Source organism: Excalfactoria chinensis, chromosome 3, assembly GCF_039878825.1.
Source record: "Excalfactoria chinensis isolate bCotChi1 chromosome 3, bCotChi1.hap2, whole genome shotgun sequence".
NCBI lineage: Eukaryota > Metazoa > Chordata > Aves > Galliformes > Phasianidae > Excalfactoria > Excalfactoria chinensis.
In genome coordinates, this window is record NC_092827.1 from 49,098,993 (window position 1) to 49,118,325 (window position 19,333).

At 42.7% G+C, this 19,333-nt stretch overlaps 1 protein-coding gene across 5 annotated transcripts; it reads left to right on the plus strand.

Moving 5' to 3' along the window:
- The first annotated feature begins 9,992 nt into the window (after positions 1–9,992).
- On the plus strand, positions 9,993–19,033 carry RNF146 (ring finger protein 146). 5 transcript variants are annotated; one of them, XM_072333017.1, is made up of 3 exons: positions 9,993–10,146; positions 14,629–14,788; positions 17,269–19,033. In XM_072333017.1, the coding sequence occupies exon 3, from the start codon at positions 17,270–17,272 to the stop codon at positions 18,326–18,328; it is 1,059 nt and encodes a 352-aa protein (XP_072189118.1). In that variant the 5' UTR covers positions 9,993–10,146; positions 14,629–14,788; position 17,269; the 3' UTR covers positions 18,329–19,033. The 5 variants fall into 5 exon arrangements, with proteins under 5 accessions (XP_072189118.1, XP_072189117.1, XP_072189119.1 ...); XM_072333018.1 differs by lacking the exon at positions 9,993–10,146 and adding an exon at positions 10,499–10,630; XM_072333019.1 differs by lacking the exon at positions 9,993–10,146 and adding an exon at positions 10,670–11,367.
- Positions 19,034–19,333: the final 300 nt, after the last annotated feature.

The window sequence follows — 19,333 nt, forward strand, 5'->3', positions numbered from 1 at the left end:
TCTAGGCAGATTAAGAACTGTTGATTCTGCCATCTTAAGGTACACACATATATTATGTCTATAATTAATGAAGAAGAAGGACTCTTCTAGATTTCTCAAAAGTCTTAGCATAGATTAGAAGTTCCCAACTCCTTCTTCCCTGTCACAGGTGGCCCTTCCCAATGCCAAAATGATTTACCTACTCAGCATAAGTAGCACAAGTAAAATATCAGCACTAAGGAATCAGTGATTAAAGGAGTCGCAGGAAGCTAAACAAGAGCCTAGTTACAGGCTTGAAGGCTATGCTGCTCACAACTCAGTGCAAAGGCTGACAGGTGTTGGCAATATACAGTGCTAGTCTGAGGCAATGGAGCTGAGGGATGGACATGTTAATGCATCTGAGCAATTGCTGACTTCTCACACACTGAATAGATTACAACCTCTCTAGCACAACAAACTTCCCAGTAATACACCTTCTGCCAAAAAACATTACTTTACATCATGACTGAAGAATATGAACTACAGGAGAGACCCAGCTTCCCAGATCAATGCTTACCAGCTTTCCAGCTGGAAGAACCATAAAGGAAGAATGAAACTACATGAAAAACAGCTGGAATAGAAAATTGATGGGGACGGTATGCTAGTAAAACATATCTTACCTGGAACTTAATTGCTTCTTGCTCTAGATTGTGTTTTTCCCTGAAAGTTTCTATTTCAGGAAGAAAAAAGATAGTCTTCTTGATTTTGTTTTGGACTTTCACTTCCAGTATATTTCAGACTCTTTTGACAATCAGTTTCAGCCTTAAATTCAGAGCTAGGATGCGAGTGAGTCATGTCAAATGAAGACTGCTCTCTCTATGTATATATGTACTCACTGCAGATTTGATTTTCTAAATCTGAAGTTCTTTTTGCACCCTCTGTCATCTTAGGTAACGTAGCAAATGATTCAGATACACTGTTCTCACTCATTCCTTATTTTCTATGGAAGCTTGAGAGATATTAATGACCGATGAGGAGACTTCTTACTAACTTTTACTGTTTGTTGCAGTGTTGAGATGATCTGAACAATATTTGCTTTTTAAATTCAATGAGATATTAATAACACATAGGAAACATATGACCTATGAAGATCTTGGTCTGATCTGACTATTAAAAATAACATGGAACAAACACATATTTCAAATCTGTATATCCTCAATTGTAATGTAGAGGGTGTGCTTTATGGCAGAAACTTTGAAAGAAAACTTTTGTCCTTTTTCAGTCTGTTTTCCAACATTCTACACAGACACAACGATCAAGAGCAGGATTTCCAGCTGTACCTGAAGGAGAGTCAAATGGAGCCCAAAGGTCACTAGAAATGACTTCTACCTATTTTCACTGACTCTAGAAAAGCCTGTGACTGCTGATTGTCAGTCAGAGTGCTGCTGTACAGTTTTCTGGGTTCCATTTCCAAGTAGGGCCTTCATCCCCTCCCAAGGTGTTCGAAGGACATCCCAATGAGATTTTGTCTTTGGCAGTGTCTTGCTTGGCAGTTGGGTAACAAGAGGCATTGAAGTGACTTGGCTGGCTCACAGCATGATGCCTCTATAACCAACAGAGAGCCAAGCAAAGCTATCCTTATGTGGGATAACTGTGAACCATTGATTCAGGGGTTGCTAATTGGAGATCTGAGATTCAGAGGGGCCTAACACTATCATTTTCCTTATTCTTGTTTTGGGCTCATGATAATAGCTTAATTATGGTTTTAATTCTCAAAATATAGACGGTTGTTCTTCAGTGCAAGGGGTAGACGAATAATGATTTCTCTGTTACAAGTCTGGCAGAAAACAATGCTTCTTGTTTACGACAGTGACTGGATAACTTATTTGCATGCAGGAGGCAGTTTGTTCCACTGAATACCCTTTAGCCTTTATTCTGCTTTTGTTCTGAAATAACACAGTACATTACAACTATCATTATATTATAATAAGCCCTCAATTATTGAGTAAACCAATTTAATCAAACAAGAGCATGGTTCATATATACCTGCAATTACCTGTTAAGTTATGGCTACCAGCTGTTAACAATACTGTCTTTCACTGCATAATGAGAAATAGTATTTCCTAATTTAAACATGCTCAATTATCAGTAAGAGTGCCTTTGTTGAGTAATATTGCAGTAATCATTCTATTATGGTGTTATTCCACAGCACTTCCCACAGACAGACAGTGGAAAGCTGTCAACTTTGGCATTCTTTATTTATGTTGTACAGTCCCCTCATTGCCATTGCACAGCAGGAATTTTTATGCATAGCTCATTGTACATGAAGAAAGGTCACAAGGGTAAGATAACCTGATGCAATTCTTCAACAACCGCCATCAGGATAAAAATGCTTTCGCAGCTTTGAATAGTTTGGCAGCTGACAGCCTTGCCAGCAGCAGCATCTCTTTTGTTCACAGCCACCCTGAAGACCTTTGGCTTCTCTCAGCACATGTCTAATGGGCACAGGCAAGCATGATTCCTGCTAAGAATCACCAGTCTCGGGTGCTTACCTGAGCTTACCAGGCTGTGGCCCATCAGCCTCTCACCACGAGTTTTCTAGTTCTGAGATAAAGGATGAGGTTCAGTCTGAGATGAACTTGACCATTTCTCAGCGTCTACACAGGCTATGTGTCTAAACTCCTGTTACTGTTGTCAGTTGAGTACAGACAATACAGCCAGTTGGCCCTGAAGAATGATTCAAAATGTCCAAATAGAGATGACCAGGGACATTTTACATTGCCTATCCTACTCAATGCAACTTCCACAGAGGGCATGGGTCTCCTGTAAGGCCCATGACACACTAGTGGCAATGCATACTTCTTACTTTATCTCTGAAACATCATTAGATGTCACAGGAATTGCTTCTGATCTTTGGTGTCCACCTTAGAGTAAGCTGATTTGACCCAGAGGCTCTTCTGACTATCCTAACTAAGAACTGAGGGCAACTGCCTGAAGTATGGAGTGCCATTTGAGATGCCCTGAGGTGCATGTATGGTATCCAGTTACTGCACAGGGATGTGGGTATCCCAAAGGCACTGTGTCATATCTGCCAGCCCCACGTTTATGTCTCAGAAACTCCACAGCATCTCAAAAGGCACAAGACATCTGTTCATGTGAACCTGAAGACTACTTAGATATCTACAGACTTAAGCGGGTAGTTAGGCATCTATAGAAACCAACATATAAAGACTGAATTGTTTTTGAGACTCAGATTGAATCTTATTCAGTGTGACCTAGCTTTGGTTTACTTCCTTCTGGTTTAAGAGATTATACAAAGACAGTTACAGGTACTCAACTGAGACCATCAGCTCTTAAGCTGCCATAACTGAACTAACTGTCTGTATGAATTAGTCTAAAGTGAGGTGACAATTTTAAATGCATTTAAAATAAAAGCCACACCCTATCTACACTTCTCAGTCATCTTCCCAGGCTCCTCTCCAATATGAGCTTATGTGCTTTCTGTACAGATCGTGACTGCCACTGCATTTTAACTGTGTGATCAGCTAAAGAATGTTCCTGTATAAATGCCTCACTCTTTATTAGTCTGGCTCTCTCATAGCCTTCTTTTAGAGAACTTTCTACACCATTACTGGCAACAATATTATTCAAAATACACCACCACAGAATCTGTGCTTCTAAAGAAGATTCAGTAACTCTTCAATGAATCAAAGAGGAATGAAGATAGATAACAGTCCCTGTATGGAAGGATATAGCCTGATGATATCTAGCAAAACTATGCAATGAGAAATCATCCCTTTGCCAAACTTTTCAGTAGAAATATCCATCTTTCACACTCAGTAATCCCAAACTGCCCAGCCCATCTGTCTAGATATCCCAAGTCCCAAATATTCCTCTGCAGAGCTGACAAATCTTTCTTCTCTTGCAGAATTCTTCAATTTATTCCTCCTACTATTATTTTACCAGCATCTGAAATGGGTGTAATGAGTTATAATAAGCTAAGTAATGCAAATAATTGCTCGGTCAACACAATTAGTCAATGTAAAATCAAGCTGAAGCAAACTCACCAACGCTAATTTGCCTCAACCTTCATAGAGCGTAAAATCATAATGCTGAGCTAGCACATCACAGTAATTTTGCCACAGGGCACAGAACAAGATGCATCCACGACTCTATGTATGAGGATGCACAAAACTGCGCATATTTCTTAAAAACATATGGGTAGCCTTCGTGCTATGGAAATGCAAGTAAAAGTGCAAATGGTGTTTTATCAAATCAAAGCACTACGTCTCCTTAAAACTGTACTGCTTGATCTTTGAAATCTATAGACATGCAGAGTCTGTAAGCTGATTCAGAAAGAAGTTAACCTACTAATTCATATAATAAAGCTCTTCAAGCCTCATGACATTACAAACACATTCTACTTTCTTTCACTATCCCATTGTATTAGCTCTAATTGAGTCTTGGATGAAATCACAGGAATCAATTTGTACAACCCAATGTTGCTTCACTCAAGGAGTTATGTTCTTACACAGCAATGAATTTAATAAGTGCTCAGTGGAACAACATAGCTGCAGCACACCGCTTGACATGAATTATGAGGATGGCTTTGAGTGCTCAAGTAAATCGATGTTATAAATTTAGCCTTGGTATAAATCTAGGAATTTATACAGGGAAGGAGGCACCAAAGTCATCTTGTTGTTCACCTGCTCTGTGTTTTAAAGTCTATGCATTATTCATTGGTGATGTAAGCACCCGAAAGTCTGCTAAACTCCATGGAACTGCACACAGCTACACTAGCTGTGAAGTGTCTCTACAGCACTATCCAATATGCAGCTAAGTCAGCAGTGCCAAGTGGTGACACAAAAATGAGACATGCAAAATCAGATTTGTCAGATTGTTTCAAAGTTACTGGAAAACTTGTAGACTTTGCCTGAATTTAAAGAGCCCCACCACAGCTTCCTCAGAGAGAGAATGACAGCAGTGGCAGAAGTGACCATCATACATCTGAAATAATTAACTGACAGCAGAAAAACAAATTCTGGAGGAGAGTGCTAGCCAGAGGAACAGAGACCAGAACTGAGCTCATAGTAACATCCTATTCTAAACCAGGTGGAGTGGTGAACTGAGGCTCCTCGTCTGTTTGCAATATCAACCCCTTGTGGCCTTTGGTGGCACTGCCATAAGCCAAGAGACAGGAACACCATTATTTTATTACTCTTTATCCCAGCATTTAATGCTCCCCATAATTAGAACTCTTTTTAATATGCAGCTCATGTGAGAACTTGGAATAAAAGAACACAATGCCTGATCTGCTTACCTGAACCTTTTGAAAGAATACATATTCTCCCATATTAATGATGCATGAAAACATCAAAAGCTTTTCAGAATTAATAAATCAGATCTAAAACCACAAACAACCTCCAATCTCATATTCCAGAAGTGTGAATCTAATTCACACATCAGAAAGCTCTCCCGTATGACTCTTCATCTCCCTCTGCATCCAGTGAAACCAATAATTATGAACTGACGGGAAAAAGTCCAGCTCCCAGGTGGAGCAACTTCCAGGGCAGCATTACCAGAAAATGAAGAAATGAATTTTTCTGGAGATTCTGTCAACCAAATTGAAGAGAAAAAAAAATGCCATAAAGGAAATCCAAGCAGTTACAAGCTCAAGCATACACAGTAAAGTATAAATGTAAGTAACCACAACTGAGAAACAACTGCTTTCCTCAGAGCATTCTCTGATGACGCTTTGGAGCCTGGAGAGGATGATGACATCAGCAGAATGCTACCATTTTATTTTTTCCATCTTCAAAGGGTTTTAACTAACAAATCCAAATGAGGCCCCCATGAGACAGATAAATGTTAAAATCCACCTCACAGAAAGCTAAATTTACTTATGATTTGGGGAAGCTTGTGCCAGCACAGAGATTAGAAAGCTGTACCCTCTGAAGTCTGGGTCCCAAAGGCACAGTAATATTTTTGTGAACTTTTCCTCTCAGCATTCTGCTTTCTGCTTACCATCTTCCTTTGGGTCCAGAGAGCAGTGTGGTATTGTTGCAGCTAATTTTTGTCGTTCTTTGAAACCCACAAAACTGACTCACACTCAATCAGAACAATTAGGACCACTAGAACTAACATGATGAGCAGGAAGTGGCCGACATTAAGGCACTAAGCAGACAGCGAGAAAGGGCATTGCACTCTGGGCTACAGAAAATGCATTCCTTCACTTGAGATTGCAAATCATTTATCTCCTGCTGAAGTACCTCTTCCTGATAAATGGTGTTAGTGGGGGAGTCTGATCATTATATTTTTAAAGTAGTTTGTCAGAGAATTCAACCAGCATGTCGTTTTGTCCTTCTTTTCCCCTGGGGAAGATCCACACAATGTTTAAAAACACTCGATTGCTTTCAGATCATTTCTTGTCCTCTTTTGTAGGAAGAAGACGACATAGAAACTTTTGCATATGACCTGGACCAGTGTAAGGGGATTGCAAGGCAGCAGCAGTGAAGCACACAGATATCGATTGGGCAATCTATCCTGCTGGATTGAATGAGGCTACTTACAAGCATAAATAAAAGGTTGGTATAAGTACTTTGTTGGAGCTGTGTGGGTATCAGAATGATGAGCCTTCAACTTTAGTCTTTTTTAATATTAAAATAGTGTTTTTGCAAGCTACACTAACCATCATATAAGCATATGGATGCCTCAAATCCTCAGTGAGATCCTGTCGGCTCAAAGTTCATGCCACTAAGAAACACTTTTCTATGCTACACTGTCATACTCTCTGAGAACACTTTATAAAACAAATGTGAAAGATGGTGATATTTCATAGTTTCCATCTGCAACATCAGCCTTAATATAACAGTCCCATCTTGAGTGTCTCACAGAGGTAATAATGACAAAAATGGCACAACGGTTAATGTGGTGGCATTATTTTTAGCATTGATTGACATTCATTTCCTTCTCATATTTTGTCATAACAACTCTGTCTTCTTTTCCTTCTTTGTGGAGAAAAGACTGGTGAAGTCATAAAAAGAAGCTCCTTCTTACAGCCACTGTTTGGTACAAGTTTTAGTTCTTGTCAGGAATAGTTTTGCACACATTTAGTCTGCAGTCCAGGAATCTGCTCAGTACATTAGCTGGACTGGGAGAGAAATACTTCTATTCAACTAACACTGTTTTGAAGAGCACAGTTTCCCCACAGTTACCATATACCATCTAGTGATACAAAAGGAAACTGCAATTTCCATTTCATTATTCTTTAAATGAAAGATGATGATCACTACAGCACGTTTGTGATATTTTGTTTTCTTTTCATTAAAATAAAATGTAGGCATAATAGCTCCAGCTCTAATAGCTTTTCATTGAAGATCTTGTGACTACAGCTAGTTTACAAGAAGATGTAATTTCTGAAAACGTATTATTACTGCACAAACTCAACTTCAACTATAGTAAAAATACAGTCTGCCTTATAGCTAAATAAATGTTATTAAAAAGATAGATAACAGGGAACAACATTAAAAGAAATCCAGAACCTAACCTGCTATTCTCTTTTGGTAGGAAGGAAGTTAAAGAGATTTTAGAGGTCTAGAGCCTAGGACACAAGATTCACTACTGGAAAAATCACAGAAACCCAGAATCACAGAATTGAGGGTTTTGCATATCTCCAGAGAAGGAGACTTCACTGCCTTTCCGGGCAGCCCGTTCCAGTGCTCTGTCACCCTCACAGGGAAGTTTTTCCCTATGTTCATATGGGAAATTCCCATGGTCCAGTTTATGTCCTTATTCTGCTGCTGGGAAGTCACAGGTTAGGAGAAATGAGAAAAAGAACTCACCCTCACCTCTTCTTCTCAAACTTCTCCTCCTCAGCATCATTCAACTTTCTGTTTTTCAAGCAAAATGGGATTGTTCCCATGACTAAACAGCATAGTCCTCCCGAATCTGTTAAATAACAGTCTATTTGGCAGACATTGCTACATATCTAGATTATGTAAGCAAAAAACAGAAATTATACAAGGTATGGTAACTGGAATTTTATATGTTAATTGAAGCCTTAGTATTTTACTCAAAATCTACAAATAGTGACTAGAAATTAGCTTGGCTACAGTACAGCAAGACCAGTAAGTGGAGTCTGCTGACACACCTCAATGGTTCCCAACTGGTCAAAATGAAAAGCAAAGTTGTAAGCCCAAGCCTAGGCTCTGGAGTGCCACTGATCACCTCGCAGCCAGCCAGGCCTTGCACTTCACCAAAACAACTGCACTTCTGTGGAGCTGATGCAGAGGCATGTTTGTCTCAGTGACTGTCATACTGGCCCACCATACTGCTGTGACAGTACTTACCAGTGACTGCTCCTGAGAGCCGGTGCTGCCATGGTCAGGGACAGGGAACCAGTGGGATGGCCTGACACTAACTGCAAAGCACAGCTGCCAGGCCACTTGGTACTTCAAACACCTACAGCATCAGGACAAGCTTGTGTCAAGTACTGTAGAAACAACATATTTAACTTTTAAAAAGAAAGAATTTTTGAGATTTTCCATACCCCAGCCAGCCTTTGGGGATGGCAACAACATATCACTTTAATGAAAATGTTAGAGCCGCGTGGGGGGAGTTCTACAACAGCTGAGAAGATAGGAACACAGTGAGCTACAAGCAACAGGGTTTCATGGAACAAATGTGTCATCAAAACACTGTCAGGATTTTTGCTTTTAATGTTTTCACTTTGGAACTCACTCCTCAGCCCCTCCTCTGGCTGCCTGCACAGAGGAACCAGGGGCACACCTGTCACTCTAGTGCCATGCTGGTGGCTTCACAGCTTCTCCTTCTGTACAGAGGGGTGGCTGAAGTTGTAGGCGTGAGGAAAAGGGGGAACGATTCCATATCCTATCCCATTTATGCCCCACCTCTGGAGTTGCTCAAGGACAGGTTGGATGGGGCCATTGGACAGTCTGATCTGGTGGGTGGCAGCGCTGCCCATGGCAGGAGGCTGTGATTGTGTGGTCTCTTCTTTGAGGTCTCTTCCAACACACGCTGTTGCGTGATTCTGTGATTCACAAATCACCCACTCTTTTGCTGCTATTGTGACCTGGAGAAGCTTGGAGCTTCTCCAAAATCTATTTTGATACAGACTCAAGCCACAGCAGGAGACTGTTCTCTCCTATCTTTCCCCAGCTATGTCACCTGCAGCAGGGGTTGAGCTCATAGTATACCTGCATATCTGCAAAGGTTTACATAGTATCACACACATCTAAAGAAGCAGAAGAAAAGTCTTTATAAATAGAAAAACTGAAACATGGTTAATAGCTCTCAATTGCCAAAGCATCAGCGAGGCATTAATGGTGGGGGTGTAGATTCTTGCCAGGGGAGGAGGTGTCTTCTCAGGGCTAATCTGGTCAGTCTTTACTTTTCAAGCCACTGTGCACATTAAAAATGTAGTGGCAGGTATCAGACGTGAATTCCAGATTGATGACGCTGTAGGCAATGGTAACAAAGAGAAACAAAGGAGGGCACAGAGCTATGAAGGAAGCAGAGGCAGACAGACAGAGTGAAGGTGCTTTCAGTTGCAGTAGACAGGTACAGCTAATGCACATTAAGGAAACCACTGCTGGACCTGGGGTGATATGCTGGTGCTGCAGGAGCTAGCACAGAGATGTGCACACACCATGCATTTGGACTGAAATAAAAGCTGGCAATGAGGGCTGATGTTATTGCAGGTACCATTCCTCGGTTACCAGCTTCGGCACAACGTGATATTGCCTTTAACCATTTCTTCACCGAGCATAAAATGAAACCATACGTTCACTACTTTTCTCAGTCGAACTAAACCGTCAGGCCCTGGAAGACAGGCGCGGATTTATTTATTACTAAGAACACTTTGCCCAGGGTGCTTTATTTTCCTGCAATCTCCGTTCGACGGGGACACCGAACCCCCAAAAGCGGAGGCGATGGTGCGCTCCAGGCCCCGTCGTCATGGCGGCACCGCGAGCGAGGGGTGTGGCGGCGCGGCACCATGGCGTCACCCGAGCGCGCCCCCCCAGCGGCGGAGCCGGTTGTGGCTCCTCCCGATCCGCGGCGTCACGGTGGCGCGGCCTCCTCCGCTCTGCTCCGCGCGTGACGTCGGAGCGTCCCGCGGAGGCGGCGGCAGGTGGCGGCGGAGCGGCGCGAGCCGGCCCGGCCCGGCGGGTGAGTCCCGGGTTGGGTGGGCGGTCAGCGCCCGCGCTGACAGCGGCCGCCCCGGGATCGGGCCCGGGGCGGGAGCCGAGGCCTGGCCGGGCGGTAGGCGCCGGCCCCAAACAAAAGGCCGGCGGGCGGAGCGGGCCTGCCGCGGCCCTGCGGCGGACGAGGACCGGCGGGCGGAGCGGGCCTGCCGCGGCCCTGCGGCGGACGAGGACCGGCGGGTGCCGCCCTCCGGTCCGCGCTGGAGCCCACGTCCCGCGGCGTCGCTGTTTGCCATCGAGGGAGGAGGCGGCGGCGACCGTGCGCGTTTCGCGCAGGGCCGCGGCCTGGGCCCGGCGGAGGGGACGGGCTGAGAGGGGAGGGCGGCGGGCCGGGTCTCGGCTACTGCCCGCTCGCTGTCAGCGACCGAGCCTCGCAGCCGGAGGGGGAGCGAGGGATGTCGGCGAGCACAACAGGAAGCGCGTGAGGAGCTGGCGAGCGGTGCCGCCAGGTGCTTTTGTTTCTCTGTGTCTGACGGTCTGTGCTCGAGGATTTTAATTGCATCCTTCGGGAGTGGTAAAGTGGGAAGGAAAAATAGGTCCTGCACTTGGTGCTGTACGTATGGTCACCGCTGACAAATTATTGCGAAATACTCGGTAAATACGAGATTTTTCATGCTGTGGATATCCGCTTTCCGCATCTGAAGAAACCCCAATCAAGGCGTCTTATTTCCGTCTTCGCATAACTTTTCTGCGACGTGAAGTGGAAATAGGGTAGAGCTTGTTGCTGGGAGCGCAGCGTGCAGGGGGTAATTACAAGGAAGAATGGGGAGCGGAGCTCTAAAGCGTTCTGTCACATCGGTAGCGCTGAAGGTAGAGCGCTGCGGCGTTGTTAGCTGCTGCCTCTGGGCAGTGGGTTGCTTAAAAATAGGCCTTAAAGTGCCTCTGAAAACGCAGAGCCAAAAGTGATCACTTGTGGTTGTACCGAAGGCACGGTCAAATCTGAATATTGATTTGGGTCACTTTGAGTAAATCTTAAATATTTTATGTTTGTGCAGAGTTGCTTTATAGCCCTGTGATGTTTAATGTTGTGGCTCCTTTCCAAGCGAATCAAAGTAACAATTGTTCAAATGGCCGAGTGAAAGTTTTGTTCTTTTTTGTTTCCTTCCAAATCCACGGCATCCATGTAGATGTAATGGAATTGCCCAGAGAGATGAAGCTGCAGGACTTTTGGAGGCTGTCAAATAAGGTTTGGAAGGCTCTTGGTGTTGCTGGGGAAAAATCTTTCTTGGAATTGATGATTATTTCTTTTCCTCCTTCTGTGCATGTGAATTTATATGTCACAGTGCTCCTGTACTTAATTTCTCTCTCAGAAGCAGCGATAGCTTCAGATGAGCCCATTTTTGCTTTGTTTTCCCACAGGAATTTTGTCACTGCCCTCTTATTTGAGTGCGAAACTGAGGTTTTTCTCACTTAAGTAAAATGAAGTAGGACATGGGCTCCCAGTTATAGCACGGCAGAAGAAATTCAGTTTGAATAAATATATAGCCATTCGGTATCAAAATGGTCGACTGTTCTGCACTTGACTGTTTTTCTGTAACTCGGATCCAAACCAATATATAAGCTTCTTAAAATTAAAAGTGTAGTAATGCCTTTTAAAGGAACGACAGGGAATGTGAAGCCTTATCACATCAGTGATTCCTGAAAGTATTCTGAGTTTAAGAGAGAGAGAGGAGGCAGTGAGGTTATTTACCTGCCGTGCAGGCAGGTGCAAAAACACCAGATAGGTTCCATACCTTTAGCTAATACTGTACTGATGACAATAGGCCTCCAGGTGAGAGATATATATATATATTTAATTATTATTTTTTCTCCCTTATGAAATAGGACACCACCAGCATAAAGCAACCACCACCATCCTTCCTTCCTTTACCAGCCTTTGGCTTACGCTGTCCTGTAGGGAAGAGTTCTGAGATCCTTTTTCCTCTGCTTCTACCTTCTCCCACCCTACCTCCTTAGTAACTGAGATATATGTTAGGGAGCCTGACGGTAACAGTCAAGTATTGAATCACAGAAGAACGTTTAGCTTTGATCGTTTCTTTTGTAGCGCTGCACCTGTTCAGTTTTCAGCCTCTGGCAGTTTAAGAATGAGTTTGTGATAACTGTTGTAAAGTGGTCTGTCTGGTGTTGCAGAACTTGTGAGATCGCCTTTCATTTGAGGCAGGGTTTAAGTGATAGCCTTCAGCAAGTGAGAAGCTTGGCTTTAGTTGAATTTACCAGTGGTGCTTTGTTTTCTTTCTTTCCTAAGAAGCTAAACTTTATTTACAAAGATTTCCTAGGGCCGTAAATAACAAACACCGCACTTATATTTAGGATCTGGCTTCTTGTGTTTCTGGAAATGTGTTTATTGTTGCTATTTTTCCTATCACTCGTGTCTCCAAAATAGTAGAAAAGTGGAAAAAAAAAAATGCCTTGGCTATGATACGCTACTGGGAATCTGATAGGCAGCAGCTGACTGATCTGACAGGAGATGGTTTCACTTCACCTTGGCCTAGTGAAAGCTTGATGTTTTTATCAAAGAAGACCTCATGCTGTTTTTGGATGACGGGTCTGCTAGGAGGGATACTGCTTCAGCATCCTAACATGGTATGGAAGAAGCTGGCGCAAGGTTCCCCAGCAGGCGTCCTGACAGCCTTCCCAAGGAAACAAGGGGTGTTTAACGCTGGCTGAGCTACACTGTGTCACCAGTTGTTGCCCAGCTGGTGATGCCAAGTTTAAATTCCAATTCCCAGTGGGTGGGATTGTCCCTTCATCTGTTGTGGGCTGAGTGTTTCAGATTCGGTGTGCAATAGGCCTTGTGGGCTTGGTGAGGAAGGGACGCTCGCAGGTTGCCACAGATAGCGTAATTCCTCATATGAGATGCGTTTCTAGCGTAGGAAGTTAATTGCTAAGTGTAGAACATGGCTCTCAGCCGCTTTACTTCAAAGGAGCAGGAGTCCAGGAAGGGGTGTGTGTGTAACCACAGGTGTCTTTTATCCCGTTTAGTAAAATTTCTAGGACTAGCTTATTAAATAAATAACAATGTAATGAAGCGTGGAGGTTACCTGAAGTCAGTATGTGAACTAGTTCTCTTTAATAGCCGTGCAGCAATTACAAAGTTGCTGTGCCATAATCCTATAATTATGCCCTAATTGGATTCTTCTAGGTATAATTACACACGTTAAGTACACGCACACACTTTTTTCCCCAAGAAATCTGTCAGAAATGACCCAACCTCCTTCTCCCATCTCCACATAACATTTGGACTCACAATGCACTACCTCTAATAGCGGATTGCAAGAGGTAATAGATAAAAGGCTTCGAGTGAAGCCCACAGATGTACCGTAGAAAGCCAGCCCTAAGATGAAGGACTGAATGCCACATTCACAGCACTGAGCTTGTTGCAGCTGTCTCTTTGATCATAGCAAACACCATATCTTGTCTGAGCGGATTAGTAGAGCCAGAATTTTAATGTGATTGCAGCTCTCCAGATTGATGCGTAAAGGAACGATGAGGGGAGATCCATCTTTTGAAAAGGTGCTCGGACAAATGGATAGGCACGTTAATTTCTGCATTTTTTCCTTAGGAACGGTCTCTAAAAATAGCTGCACTGAATGCCACGTGAAGCTCAGCTGTAAAGAAAATAACGTTTGAATAATGTGTCTTGGAAGTCATCTGAACATTTCTTTCTGATGTTGCTAGTGATAAGCGTTCAGTCATTGGATAGACTGTGGCACAGAAGGCTATAATACACAGTGTTCCATGTTCTTTCGGGGAGTTGTTGCTCCTCCTTTTCTCTGTAGTCTGTACGTAAGTCTGATATGCACTGTATTTATGCTGAAATGATTCTTTCCCTGAGCAAATGTTATAAGGAAGGCCTTCATCAACAGACTGCTTGAATTGTGGAGAGTGCCTAGGGAAAGTCCCACATTTACATGCACTGTTTTCTCCTCAAACAGCTGCCTGTTTAGAGACGAGATACAAGAGTAGATAGATAGTCCTTTGGGATACTGTGGTATGAAGTGATTTTTTTCTGCATATGGATTTGGGTAGCTGTTGTTACATTCTAAACTCCCAGAATGCAAGAAGTCATATACTAGAGGTTAAATTTGCATTAGCATAACGTACTCCTATCTTTGATCTCATTTCTCCTTCTGTGTACATAGTTACTTTATGGAAATGAAGCACTGACTTAGTGTAGTTAAAGATAATTGCTTTTTGTAATACTTTAGGAAAAGATAACTTGCATAAATTAAGACGTCAAAATAATTGACGTCAAACTGTGGGCCAAAACTGATAATTGCAAAAAAAATAAGACAAAGCCTGATGATAATATTTCTGTACATTGAAAATAGCCCTTGTCAGGTAAACGATAGTAATTCCATTTCTCTAACAGGACCCTGGCGGTGTATTTTGCTTGCTCTTACCTCTGTACAACACTGTTATAATGGTGATACTGTTTGCTTTGCAGTAGCACGCAAAGGATCTGAAACGCAGTAGTGTACCATTGGGCAGGACAAGGCGGGAATGAGCCAGCCTTTGGAAGGAGGACCTGCCATCCTAGCGGGAGGCATCTGAAGAGAGGGCATCTTAGTCCTGTGGCATGCTCCAGTAGAAATTACTCAGAAGAAGTAAGCTGTTGTTTTATGAATGGACTTGTATGTGCCAACTCCTTGACAGACTGCCTGCTTGCAGTTAGGTTTGGATCTGGAATCTGAACAAATTACTCAATTTAATTTCGATTAGAAGTTTGATTTATTCGATAACGTAATTTTTCCTGTTACCCAAAATGTTACCCAACTTTCAAAAAAGCAGAACTTTAGCATTTGAAAACCATTTTAATATGAAGCCCTTTTTTGGTTAAGTCTCGTTCTAAAGTACCACTGTTAATTTCAGGGAAAATAGTCTGTATTCGGTTGTATTTAGTTATTAATATCACAGAGCTGGAAGAAATTGCTTCCACAGTCATAGCTTAGCAGAATAGCAGCCCTAGATGTTTCTCCTCCTTTCTAAAGGGCTTCCTGTTCAATAGAAACGTACATATGTCATCACACTAGCTTATAAAGCAACTGTGAATTAGGTCTGATACTTAAATAGGTTAACAATAAAGGATTAATTAGGATCTTTCTTTAGAAACAAAAGGGAGACAGCCTCAGTTCAGTTGATCTAAATCTTCAATTGCACAATTGTCCTGCATTCTGAGCACATGCAACTGTAGCTGTGCTTATCTCTTATTAAGAGTTTATGTTGCTGGGTAGTGCTTGGTTAGAGATAAAGGGTTATTCCTCCAGCTGTATTAATTTTACATACGGCGTTTTCTTCCAAGTCATTAAAAATCACTGAAGACTTTCAAGATAAGACGTTTATCCTTTCTTTACGTTTATGTGCTGTGCTAAGGTTTAGATCTCTTAAAGAATCAGAGAACCCCCAGATTAGTAGGTGACCAGTTGAACACAGTTCAAGTGCTACAGAATTGAGCTTGCAGTGAACAAGTGAGAACTCTCACTGCTTTGAGTTTAGTCTTGAGTTAACAGAATTTGATTAGTCAAAATGAGCTAATTTTTAATCCCAGCAGTTTGCTAATTCTTAATTATGATGCATAGTTTATATAGCGGTTATTAATCTTCCGGTTGTTTCTCTTTGAATTGAAGAGGATAAGCTTGTAAAATGTATGTAGGGGAAGGATGGCTTTTGTAAAACTGCAGCATGGAAACAAAAATCTCAGCTGCTGTGCCTTATTTCACAGAAGTATGTTATTATGGGAACACTTGAAAATTCATAGAATCACCAAGGTTGAAAAAGACCTAAAAGATCATCCAGTCCAACCATTCACCTGTTACCAATAGCTCCCACTAGACCATGGCCCTCAACACAACATCCAATCGTTCCTTGATTCAGATCTTTATTCCTCGGCTCTGGTTGGCAGAAATTAATCAATACGTGGATTTCTCTTTCAGCTCTTTTGTTGTGAGATACTGATCGAATCGTTTCCACGGGTACTCTGAAATCTGAGTAGCTGAAATGGGACTGCATCACCTCTAATGGTCCCTTCCAACCCCACCTTCCTGTGACTCTGATCATTTTGGTTTAACTATTCTCAGTACAGCAAAGACTAGTTTTACCGGAGGGCTGTTTTGCTGAGTATGAGCCGTATTCTGCCAAATTCCTTGGAGATTTAATGTGGGAAAAGGCACCTTTTCAGGCCTCATCTCCCAAAATCAATTCTCTGCACTCGTTTGATATTTAACATTTTGTTTTGATTGCTAATAAGTAAGAATATAAAAGGAAAATTACCAAGAAACAATCTGTAAAAAGATGGCCATGGCTAAAACATCTGTAAGCAGTTTTTTGCATGTCAAGGCTGGAGTATTTCACCTTCTGAAATGCTACAAAGTGACAGAGCAGCACAGTTACGCATTCTTTGGTCTTATCCTCGCTTTTCATACAGTTGGTTAGAAAAATCATCTGTAATGACAGAATTAAGGCACGGCCAGAGAAAGAAGCTCACAAGCTGATCAGATTCTGGCTGCATTTCATCTCCTGCGATATACTACCCCCTACCCCAGGGTGGGAATATGGTCTGGTGCTTCTGCCAAGTGTGTTTTGTATGATGAGATCCTACTCTGAAGTACTGTTCCAATAATCCACTAATCAAACTGACAAACACCAGTACTGTGAAAATAGATGGTCCTGTGGTTAGGTTACCCCCTTGGGAAAAGAATCGCAGCTTCTTTCAATTTTCTGAGGATGCTCCAACATAACTGGCTGATTGGCCATTTTGTAGTACCTTTAGGCTGCATTAAGTTCATCAGTACTTCTTCAAAAAGAGGACCGAGGAAATTCCAAAGCTTGGCATGGTATTCTATTAAAAATGAAGCAGAAAATTAAAGCTTAGCGATTAGCAAAAGAAATTCTCCCTAAATTCAGCTTAGTCTGTTGACTGAGGGGGAAAAAAGGAAGTTAAACTGACAGTTTCTTCAGAAGTTGAGCTTCATAAATGATATCTTAACTTAATCTAAGGTGAATGTCTCATTATATGGACTGCAAGGTATAGGTACTAGTTTAGGTTGACGCAATAAACTGACTTAAACCTCTCTTTGATCTTCTGCAGGATGGCTGGCTGTGGTGAAATAGATCATTCAATCAACATGCTTCCCACAAACAGGAAGACAAATGAGTCGTGTGCTAATGCTGCACCTTCCCTGACAGTCCCTGAATGTGCTATCTGTCTGCAAACGTGTGTCCATCCAGTAAGTCTGCCTTGTAAACACGTGTTCTGCTATCTGTGTGTCAAGGGAGCTTCTTGGCTTGGGAAACGTTGCGCGCTCTGCCGGCAGGAGATCCCGGAGGATTTTCTAGACAAGCCAACCCTATTATCACCAGAAGAACTCAAAGCAGCAAGCAGAGGCAACGGAGAATACGCTTGGTACTATGAAGGGAGAAATGGTTGGTGGCAGTATGATGAACGTACCAGCAGAGAGCTGGAAGATGCCTTTTCCAAGGGTAAAAAGAGCACTGAAATGCTAATTGCTGGGTTTTTATACGTAGCAGATCTTGAAAACATGGTTCAGTATAGGAGAAATGAGCACGGACGGCGCAGAAAAATAAAACGGGACATAATAGATATACCAAAGAAGGGAGTGGCTGGGCTTAGGTTGGACTGTGACACCAACAGTGTCAACCTGGCACGAGAGAGCTCTGCTGATGGTGCGGACAGCACACTGACTGGGGGCGCTGCAGCTGTACAGCCTCTGGTGCCCGTTTCTCCTAGGCCCCTGCCATCACTGGATGGTCAGCTCATGAGTCCTTCGACACCCTCTCCGGATGCAAGCACTTCTCTGGAGAACTCTTTTGCCCACTTACAAATAAACGGAGACAGTATGGCCGAAAGGAGTCATAGGGGAGAGGGAGAGGAGGACCACGAATCATCATCTTCTGGTAGGGTGCCAGCCCCTGACACCTCTGTGGAGGAGACTGAATCGGATGCTAGCAGCGATAGCGAGGATGTGTCTGCTCCCCTCCAGCAACACCCATCCTCTGCCCAGCAGAGACACTTGAATGCAAACACAGACCAGTCTGGAGCAGATAGACCAGTGGCAGGGGGAGGGGTGGCAAATGCAAGTGTAAGATCTAGGAGGCCAGATGGACAGTGCACAGTCACTGAAGTGTAAATCTGGAGCCATGCGACTGAAAAACTCAGTCTCCTATCTGTAAATTTTCTGTCCACGTCGGCATTGCACTCAGACCTAGCAGTGTGTTTGGTGGGAGGGTGGGGTGAAGGGAAGAAACAGATTTGGCCTAACTTACTTAAGTCTTTTAACATGTCTTAGCTGGAAGACTAACTGTAAGAAACTGGGTTGTCCTGTTAATGGTTTGAAAGCTGCTTAGCAATACCCGGTTTTCTTGAAAACGTCTTGTGTTTATTTTGTAGCATTCTCCCCATGAAGATACTCTATCCCTTTTTGGCCAATGTATATCTACTGTACAACCTGAATTGTCTTCATTATCTGATTGTCGCATTAAGTGTCTTACTACTTTCTGCATGGATTGATGTCTGAAAAGAACACTAAAGCAATGTGGGAGCAGACAAGATGTTGGGTGTGAGCGGGATGCTTAATTTAATGTGAGAAAAATAGATGTGTGGAGTTAAAATGTGCGTTTCCTAGACAAAGAGCAAGCATTTACCTTCCTTCCATGGCAATGTAAAAATGCTGTTAACTTTTGTTGCAAATTCTTACCTGTACGCTTCATGGCATTTTAATTGGCTTTGCCATCTAGTCCTTGTAGTTCTGTTTTTGAGGTCTTTCTTGATCTGTCTTGTTTTTGTTACGGAATTTATAATTTAATAAAACTACATTTTATCAGTAACCATCTTAGATATGTCTCCAATTTAATTGAACTTAATTGGAGGAACTTGAAGGAAAAGTATCATAAAACAGCTTCCCGTGTTTGCCAAAAGCAAGGATTGGTTTAGAGTGGCATCTTTAAGTTCTTATGTTCCTGACTATTTCAACCAGCACACTGATCTAGGAGGAGTACGTCTGTCTAATGAACAATCACAAGCAACACACTTACTGCTTACACAGGCTTCACACTTCTTATCTCAAGTGCTGACCAACTCACTTCATTGCTGCAGTGGGCAAAAGTATCACCCAATCTTATTAGCAGCAGAAGTG

Bases quoted from the DNA above. Each gene is read 5' to 3' on its own strand.
- RNF146 (XM_072333017.1), top strand. From the start codon at position 17,270: ATGGCTGGCTGTGGTGAAATAGATCATTCAATCAACATGCTTCCCACA.